A 10,347-nucleotide genomic window follows, 5' to 3' on the forward strand; every position below is an offset into this window, starting at 1 on the left:
AACAGTTTTTTCATGTAATATTCTTTTTGCAATGAAATCATGCATTTCATTCTTCTTTTACGAGAAAATCAAAAGATCCAATATATTTAATTCAATCAAAACTTTTCTTGAGAGCCTTATATCTGGAGAATTACATGCAGTGTAGCCAAACCCAAATTATCACTTAACTCAGTATGATGTGCGCATTCCGTAGACAACACGAAAACTCGATTTAGGGGCCGCTCATAATAAAAAAAAAAAAAAAATGCGGCTCCTGATCCGGTAACTAATTATTGGCCAAGATCACAATCTTTTGATCCACTTCTTTTTTTATCTATATATATAAAAGAGAACGCACAAATCCTTTGTTACCTCATCACGCTAATACGGCTGAACCAATTTATTTCATTTTTGGGGGGTTATTAGGATTTGGACCCTAGATGGTTTTTATCATATCACTTTAATTTTTAATTACCAGTGTCTTGAGATAATTGACCATTCAAGTGTCCATAACGTACAAATCCTTTGTTAGTTCATCATAGGTAAAAATAAACGTATTTATATGCAACCCACATGACCGTGTCACTCGGCGGGTTAACATAAATGACAGGCGATATACAGCGGAAAATAGCTTGAATCTTCTGTTTTCGATGCTAAATCGTTTGGTGACCAGGGCCAGAGGGGCAATTTCGCGCTCAAGCTTCAAAGCGAAAAAGTAAAAATTATCTAATTAACAAGGTTTATTGCGTTACGGGGTGACCCCAGCGAAGCGGGGTGAACGCTGCTAGTCATTCATAAAATTCTTGTCTAAGCTGTGAAATGAAGTTTATGATAAGCTATTGTTTGCAACTTTAAATAAAGACTTTCGGAACAGTCTTTGATTAATACTTCTTTTTAAAAGTCATATGCTACATTCCATTTTTATGAAATAATAATAATAATAATAATAATAATAATAATAATAATAATAATAATAATAATAATAATAATAATAATAATAATAATAATAAAGCTACTCAGTGCCATACCATGGAAAATCAGCGCCCGGAACGAGAGTATACAACGGCGCCCCCATGGTCAGTGCCCGATAAAAGAGCCGCGAAGCGCCACCATGGTTGGTACGAAGAGTAAGAAAATTTTTCAAAAATAAACTCTGCTTTTCCTTGATTTTGAGCACTTTTTATTACTTTTTTATTCTTTTCTTTTCTTTTTTCCTTCCGAATTTTGTGCCCCCTTACTTTGGCGCCCGGGACCGTCACCTCCCTCGCCCCCTCCTCCCACGGCACGGCACTAAAGCTATCAAATGAAGTTTACACTATTTTGCTGCTTATAGCTTACGAACTCCTTACGAACGAAAATTTTAATCAATGAAATAATTCTAATAGATTCTGTAAGAAGAATAACTATTCCTTTAAATTTCATCATATATTTTAAATGTTATCTTACTTGCTCTTCTCAGAAAAAATGACTAGGTATAGTTTTGTTATTAGCAGCGTTATTCACGTCTACTTTAGTAGAGATGTGTTTTTTTAATAGTTACAGAGAAATGGAAAATTAATTGATTCAGTTACAAGAAAATAAACTTATTTCGGTCTAATATCAAGTCATTTCACAACAAAATTTTATTCAGTTTTCCAGTAGTTCATCTCCAACATTCTAAGGCTCGCAGTACGTAATAGGTGCTACAGTTCACATCCTCAAAATATATTTGGCCATATATTAAACAAACAATGCAAGAAGATGCATAATTCGGTCTCTTTTCTTTTTCTAAAAAAAGCCTTTGTCTTCTACATCACAGATCTTTTTCCGGCATCACCTCTATATATGATCAGGTGCTTTGTCCTCTATACATGATTCTGTATTACACGCAATATGTCGTACTTATATTGTAAAAAAAGAAAAAAATGGGACCGCAATGGCTCAGGGGTAGAGCGTTCACCTCTGGTGCATGGGGTCCATGGTTCGATCCCAGCTCGAGCCAGGTGAGCTTTGTGGTGGACAAACACCGTGTGCGTTGGTTTTCTCGGTGTTCTACCGTTTTCTCCTACTTTCCACTATTTCATTCATTTCTCATCATCACCGTCTCCATAAGGGGGCCCTTAAGAAAGGGTCTTAGTCTCCTACATTAAAATTACTTTTTCGGCATCACCTTATCAGCTGATTTGTCTTCTATACGTGATTCTATACTATATGCCATAATATCATACATACTTCTATTTTCATATTTATATTGTCAATGTAAATAGCAGGAATACAAAATACAAATATCATAATTGAATGTTTTTGTAGAGTTCCAACTCAAATCAAAAGGTCAGATAATCGGGGAGGGAAAGGGATTTATAAGATTTTGTTTCAGTTTGGTACTCTTGAAGGTGATTGGCTACTGTGTTCACCGGTAGCCAATCAGCGTTCAGAACACCTGACGGCTTCGAAAAGTGAAAGTTCTGAGATCGAGACAGTAATCTGTATAAAATTCAATTCAAATTTTTAATCTGTCACTTTATAAGTATCAATAGGAATAGTAAGCAGCACAGAATGGCAGAATTTGTCAGTTCGAAATACGGGGGGAAAGTGCTCGCGTACGAAGGGTTCTTATACCGGATTAATAGACGTAGTAAAGAAAAGACATATTGGAAATGTACACGTGGGTGCAAAGCGACAGTTGTTGTTTTGGGTGACGATGTTTTATCAAAGAGTGGAGTACACTCTCATGAAACAGAAAGGAGCAAAATTGAAGCAAGATGCTTAATAGACAGGATGAAGTGTAAAGTGTCCGAGAATCCTGTAGATGCAGTTCCAAAAGTTTACAGGTAAGACTAAATTTTCTTTTTAAATGAGTAGTTATTTTATTGGTTAGTTCTATCTTCTAGTTAAAAATTAACTACTTTTTTCTTTCGTTTTTTAACATTACGTTAAGAGACACCAAATAGTTGATCTGGATAAACTGAAGTCAGTTTCTTGAAGGTAGTGGCCTAGTATCTCGCTAATCGTGTGATACAAGTTCAAGTTAGCAGTACAAATAATCTCAGTTTACAAGTTTTGACTTCAAACTTATTGCACTAGTCAGATGAATGTATTTTGCAGGTAAATTTTAACGAAACTATTCATGTATTTTTTTTATTTATTTCATTTGTTTCTATCTTCAGAGAAGTGATTGCAAAGGAAGGGATACAGGAAGAGGTTGCAGCCGCTTTGCCAACATTTGAGGGAATTAAACATACCCTGTATAACTGTAGAAGCGCAGAAAGGCCTGAACTTCCCACAACAAGAAATTGTATTAGGTTAGAGGGCAGGTGGAGACAGACATTAACAGAAGAGGAATTTCTCTTAATTGATGATGGTGTTGATTCTGATCGATTATTGGTAACTGAATTTATTATTATTCAATTTTAATTACAATAACTTTCGTAAAGTACTTAATGTTAGCAGTGTTAAGTTTACAGACATTAATTAATATCATCTAGTTTGAATTTACTTAATAGGATCCTCAAAGTTTAGTTTTGGAGCCAGAGGTGTACTAATACAATTAACTGATTCAAATAAGGGATTTCAATTGTATTATATTCTGGGCACGAGCTTTAGATAACTTTAACATTCAAGTATGCATCCTTAAATTTTTAGCTAGAATTAAGTATGCTGGTCATTACACTTCAAGCTTGCAGCATGTCTGAAAATTCAATATTAAATATATATTTTGTTTGAATTTAATAAGTTTGTTAATATGTTAATTACCTGTTAAGGTAATGCCAAAGAAGGAGCAGTGATGTAAAAGACAAAGGCTCTTTTTTTTCAAAAGGGCCGCCTTATGCATCCTCTTGCATTGTTTGTTTAATGTTTGGCCGAACATGTCTTGAGGATGTGAATTGTGGCACTTTTTAGTACTGCAAGCCTTAGTATGCTGGAGATAAACTACTGGAAAACCGATTAAAATTCGGTTGTGAAATGAATTGATATTAGCCCGAAGTAAGTCTGTTTCGTGTTCGTTTCAGATACAATGTCAAACGGGTTACTGGCAACTGAATCAATCAATTCGAGGAAAGAGATATGATGGAGACAAACACTCTTTTTAAAGGCCGCCTTATGCATCCTCTTGCGTTGTTTGTTTAATAGTTGGCCAGACATGTCTTGGGGATGTGAACTGTGGCATTTTTTAGTACTGCAAGTCTTAGCATGCTGGAGGTAAACTACTGGAAACCCAAATAAAATTTTGTTCTGAAATTGCTTGATATTAGATCTTTTTTTTTTTTTTTTTTTTTTTTAATGTTTGTTTCACATACAATGTCTAACATTCTTGCAACTGAGTCAACCAATTTTCCATGTATGATGAAACTTGTAGAGGTGGTGGTTGTTTTTACAGAAGCTTTTAGAAATACTAAAGAAATATTCCCTACAAAAATTCCTCCCTGCACATAATTCCCCGTCTCGAAAGAGTAGGCACAACGGGAATTACCGTTCTGCCTAGAGATAAGATAATTAAAAATATTTTCTTTAAAGTGCTGGAGGGTCTGTAGGCAGAACGGGAAGTAGGCACAACGGGAATGAACCAATCACGCATTCCATTTTTGTTGAATAAATAAAAATGTACTATTTTAGAAGAAAAGGTGATTAAATTGAAGAAGAGAAGATTTGTTGACCGCAGAATTTGTCACGCTTCTTCTGTAGTCATTTCCTCGATTCACCCTAACAAATCGAAGCCAGTGTGGTAACTCCAATGTTTACATCATTTAAAATAATTGCTTCTTGGCTATTGATTTTCTTATACAGAAGTTACTTAGCAAACAGATTAGGAAATCAAAAACAAAAATCACCAAAGAGACTTACTTTCATATTAATAATGGCTTTTCTTCTTTTTTTTTCAGAATTTTGTTGCAATTCGAAGAAAAAGACAGATAAATAAATAAAATGCCTCTTCTTCCTTTTCTTCCCGTCAGAAACTCGGTTGAAGGAAAGGGGCAAAAGAACAAATGAAACATTTCACTACTTTTTTTTTTTTTCGTCTTTCTAAAGTATTCTGATGAATGGTTCAAAAATGACAATATGTACCCTATAAAATTTTGCTGATCCTGGTTAGAAATATTGTTTCCTGCTCGATTATCCTTTTAGGACTCACGAGCAGCGAGTGCTTAGTTAGGTGAACTTTTAATCCCTGGAGGGGTGGAAATTTTCTGATTAATGTAAAAAAAAAAAAAAAAAATCATCCATGGTACAGTTAGTTCGGAAAATGGACGAAAATATGAAAATTGCCTTATACGAGTATATATAGCCTAACCCTTCCCTCTGAAAGAGTGACTATAGTATACGGGATCGCTAGTTCGTTCCCCGGTGCGAAAACCTTAAAAATGTTGAACACATTACAGTGGTTCGGATTCCACCTTAAACTGAGGGCCATGTCTCGTACAGTGTTTGTTCTGAAAAAGGATGTTCAAATCCAATCTGACCAAACACATTAATGGATCCTTTTCCAAGGAGATTATACGTTCACGTCGGTCAGGGCAAAGATTTCTGTGATGAGCTATACTACAGGGTACCCAAAAATAACCCTGGGGAGGAATATTCTCTTAAACAACAAGAAGAAGCTTCTAAGACAGGGGCATCATTTAGGGGGGGCAGGGAGAGGCAATTGGCCCCCTAGAGTTTGAGATTTATATAGATTTTATCAATAAAATAGTAGTAAATCATTGAAAAACGTGAAATTTTACTTATATCAAGGGGTCTTGCCCCCCCCCCTCCAAGCAAAATCTGAAATGACGCTCCTGTTCTAAGAAAGACTTAAGTGAAGTGAAATGATATTTTTATAAAATAAAAACTTGAGAGGTTTAGCGGTAAAGAAGTTCAATACCTCCTGAGGATGGACTTGGTAGTTTAATGCGCTGATTCCCTGATTTTTTTTCTTCCTTCTTCCATCGAACGATTCAATTAAAGTTTCCTGTCTCAAACATGAACTAAAAACTTACTAAACCACAATATTTATGATTCCACTCTGCTTTTTCTAGATAAAAGCTTTTATGGTTTTTAAACAGTATCAATGATTTTTTTTTTTCAGTTTTCTGTTCCATTAAAGGTATTGAGGCTAAGTTATTCAGTTTAGCGTTTCTTTGAGAACAAGAACCTAACATTTCACCAACTCATAAATCAACGAGAGGGTGGAGGGATTACATTCGCTCAGTAAATCAATAGTGAAAAATTGATGGAGAATTACCTGCAGGCAGTAAGATAGGGAGAAAAGCAATATATATATATATATATATATATATATATATATATATATATATATATATATATATATATATATATATATATATATATATATATATATATGAGTGTGTAGCAATCCATTTATCATTCTTCATTGATTACAAGCAATTCGTTTAAGGAAGTTATGTATAGACAGGGTGGCCCAAAAGAAGGTATACACCCCTGCATTGATCAAGTATAACATTCTAGCTTCTAGGTTTATTTGCTTCGGTTGTTCCGTGCTTAAGATATAAGTAAAAAGGGTGACTTCAACTTTCGCCTAATAACCACAGGCAATGGGATTTACAGATCTTAACTCAAGAGAAAATGTAGTCGAATCTTAAATTCAAGATTCGCCTAATGCTAAATTATGTTGGTAGTACTGACAAGAAATGACAAAAATTTGTAGTTTCTAATTTTTGTAAATAAATAAATAAATAAATAAATAAATAAATATATATATATATATATATATATATATATATATATATATATATATATATATATATATATTTAAAAAGTAATTATTAAAACAGTATAAGCACAATTAGGCCTACAGTATATGACTAGATGATTTATGTTTGACATTGAGATACGAAAATGTTACATGATGTTACATAAAGTTACAACATGTATTAGAGAATATATATCGATGGGTATCCGGACAAAGGTGATAAGTCCATGTTTGCATTTTTTTCAGGAAACAAAAAACAAATTTCAAATCATCTCATAAATTAGAGATTCATGCAAAACTTAGTCTTTATTAATGGAATATTAACTTCAGGTTCTTCAGGTTTTTATGTAACGTGCTATAAGGTGTGTACTGATCACTATTTTAAAAATAAATTCGTTTTCAGTAATTAATGATGGACATATCACTATAGTTTAGATACAATCAATTATAGACAAAAGGTATAAGTCCTGATAAGCAGTCCTTTGCAATGCAACATTATGACAGTTTTCTCACAAACAAAAATTTTCTTCTTAGACAAACAATAACAGAGATTCCAAAATTACGACTACAACATACAGAGTGTCCCATAAATTCCTTAACATAGACCATTTGGGTAACTATTAACGATAAAAAAAAATGATAAGCGGGAAAAGTTACTGTAAATTATGGCTTTTTAGTCTAAAATCTTAGAAGTTTTCAAACTGAACCAACCGTATAGCGCCCAATGTACACATGTATAGCGCCCAATAGTAAAGGAAAATGCAACATAGCCACTCTTTCTTGGATAACAGTAAATGATAGATTGTGTCGTTCGGAAAACGGTGGACAGCGGAGAATAGCAGAGACATCCATAATGGATCACAAATCTCACATGTGACATCAGTGCTCAAATTTCATAAACTTTACTGTTATCCAACAAAGATGTGACTGTTGCATTTTTCTTCACTGTTGGTCGCTATACAAGTGTAGAATCCAAACGGTTGGTTTACTTGAAAAACTTCCAACATTTTAGATTCAAAAGCCATACTTTACAGTAACTTTTCCCGCTTATCATTTTTTCTTATCGTTAATAGTTACTGAGATGGCCTACGTAAACGGATTTATGGGACACCATGTATTTTCGTAACAATGATTCAGACATTTTTATTTTTGTATTTCAGGTTAACTTTTTCCTGAAATAAAAGCCGCTGATTGTCAGCATGAAAGAAACAGCACAAGGTAAACAGAAGCACTATGTGGAGTCTTCTTCACAATCTTCTTCTGCTTGTAATCTATCAACGGTGGTTTTACTGACTGGGATATTGTTGTAAAAACCTTCGTAATCCTTTGGTATGACTCCACTCTTGATCATGGATAGCAGACCAGCTTTCTTTTGTATTGATATGGGAATTCTACTATGGTATAAGGAGGAAACTGTAATGTTTCCAGGTTTTGCTCTCCTGCCCCTTTGGTGTAAAAGGTGAAGTTCACGGAATTCTGCATCCGATAAGCGTTCTTTAAACTGTACAACATAGGGCCTGCACTTCTCAGACCGTAGTCATTTGATAGCCAGTTCACACTTCTGTTTTCTGTATCCCGTGTTCTGTTTTTGATAATCTTGGCCGCTAAAGCATAATAGTCTTTAAAACACTCACGATGAACTAGTTTCACTGAATAGCGGCTGGGCCTGATGCGCGCTCCTTCAATAAGTACTTTCCATTCTCTTGTAGTGTAAATTTGTCACCCCTTCCGCTCGTGTTCTATTCTTGCATGCATACTGTCGGCTTCAAGGTAACTATGACCGGACTGCATGAATTTTATATCGATGGTTTCCACGTTAAGTTCAGTCTTGATGGAATGAGCAAGTGCTGCAACTAAGTTGGTTCCTATTTTGGCCCGCGCAAGTGTCACAATAGCACACCACATGTTTTATCTTTGATGGTAGACTGCATAAGTAATCGATTATGCATGACGCGATTTCGCAAGCACCACGTTTACCTTCCGATTCATCCCAGAGATAGCAGTACCCGTTTCTTGTAGGATTCTCGAAAATTGTGAAATTATAGACAGCCAGTTTTCTTTTATAAAAAATTATACTGTCACCAGCGTGTGGAGTATATAGGACAGCCCATATCAAAACTGATACAAATAAACGAATCAGTTGTTTTTGACTTCTTCTTGTCAGCATCTTTTGACTCCATTACTTCCCTCTCTCTTAATTTATGAGCATTCTACTCTTGAAATAAACTTTCTTTTTCTTCCTCAGTTCCCTCATAATACCGATGACACAACGAAAACTGGTCCTTCTTCGGGAGAAAGAATTTCAGTTTGAAATCAGTGTGGAAAACCTTTCTGTACGTCTGTTCTCCAACTGGCACTGCATTCAGTTCACCGCACTTTTCTACATACAGGCGATACATTTTTGATATATTCAAATCAGAAGACAAGTACTTGTAATTCGTCTCCTTGCGGCAATAATGAGGTGCTATCTGAGGAAAACTAGCAATGTGATCACGTACAACTTGTAACTGATCATCCGGCACCTTGTTGTGAGGAATGTGGCCTCTTCTTCCATCTTCTCCATGGTAAGGTCCAGATGTTATTTTCCTTCTCAAGCAATTGTAAATAACTTTCTTTCTGATCGCAAGAGTGGAACAAAAGAATTTCTGGCAAACGCGATACTTTACACCACCCACTGTCTAGGAATACTGTACACTTTGGCTCTTCATTTTTTGATCAATATTTTTGCGACTTCTTTGACGCGCAACATGTTTAGAACACACATGTTCACATATAAAGTCTTTTTGTCTTTGATAATCTTTCAGATCATAAAAGTTCTTGCAAATTTCCTTTCTATGCTCTTCTGAAATGTTCGTAGAACATCCATATCTACACTGTGAACAATCTACTTTCCGCGGAACTTTGGCTAGCACCATAATTCCTTTTCTGGTGATGTACGACTGTCCAGATACACGTGCCTGTTTTCTTTTATTCTGCTTCCAATTTTCTGGTTGTGCTTTCTTCTTTCGACGTCGAGTGTGGTCACAATTATTCATAGGTACATTATCTCTCTCTTGTTCTGCTGGGTGGAATGTGGCATCGCTGTTTGAGTGCTCCACATGATCTGCAAAGAAAAAAATAAAGAATATGATTAGGTCTAAAATACAATAAAATTATTATTCAAAGTGATTATTGCCCACAAAGACATTTAAAGAAAAGACCTCCAGTACTAACAGACCTCCAGACAGTCTGTGATTGCCCAGTACTAACATGGGAGATAATGAACGTTCCTCGTGTTTGTGGAAAACGGTCTTTGAGTAGGGTATTAGGTTAGGCTATAAGCAGTACTAAGTTATTGCATCAAGATTATAATTCTTGTACCAAAACGGGAGGCCAGAAATAGCATAAATTAGAAATAACTACCTTTCTCTCGGAATTATTGTGTGGTAAAAGCTAAATGAAACATAAATCCGTATTAATAAAAGCAACAAGAAAATTGCGAAAATGTACTTAATCTTATAATTTCAGCAGAAGGTAACTACAACTTCTTAGTGCAGAAACAAGACTTACCATTAGTTGCTTCAATTCTTTCTTCTCTGGGTACTTCCTGTAATATGTATTCATTGCCTAACATGTTCACCACATATTCCACAGGTTCACTGTTATTTTCTAGTTCTTCTAGGATCTGAATATCGGTTAAT

At 35.0% G+C, this 10,347-nt stretch overlaps 1 protein-coding gene across 1 annotated transcript; it reads left to right on the forward strand.

The window, feature by feature from the left end:
- The first annotated feature begins 2,514 nt into the window (after nt 1-2,514).
- Nucleotides 2,515-7,848, forward strand: LOC145671459 (uncharacterized). Its single transcript, XM_081740649.1, has 3 exons — nt 2,515-2,789; nt 3,126-3,342; nt 7,828-7,848. The coding sequence occupies exons 1-3, from the start codon at nt 2,515-2,517 to the stop codon at nt 7,846-7,848; spliced, it is 513 nt and encodes a 170-aa protein (XP_081596775.1).
- Nucleotides 7,849-10,347: the final 2,499 nt, after the last annotated feature.

The sequence above is a fragment of the Thermobia domestica genome, chromosome 15 (genome assembly GCF_964235325.1).
Source record: "Thermobia domestica chromosome 15, izTheDome1.hap1.1, whole genome shotgun sequence".
Taxonomy (NCBI): Eukaryota; Metazoa; Arthropoda; class Insecta; order Zygentoma; family Lepismatidae; genus Thermobia; species Thermobia domestica.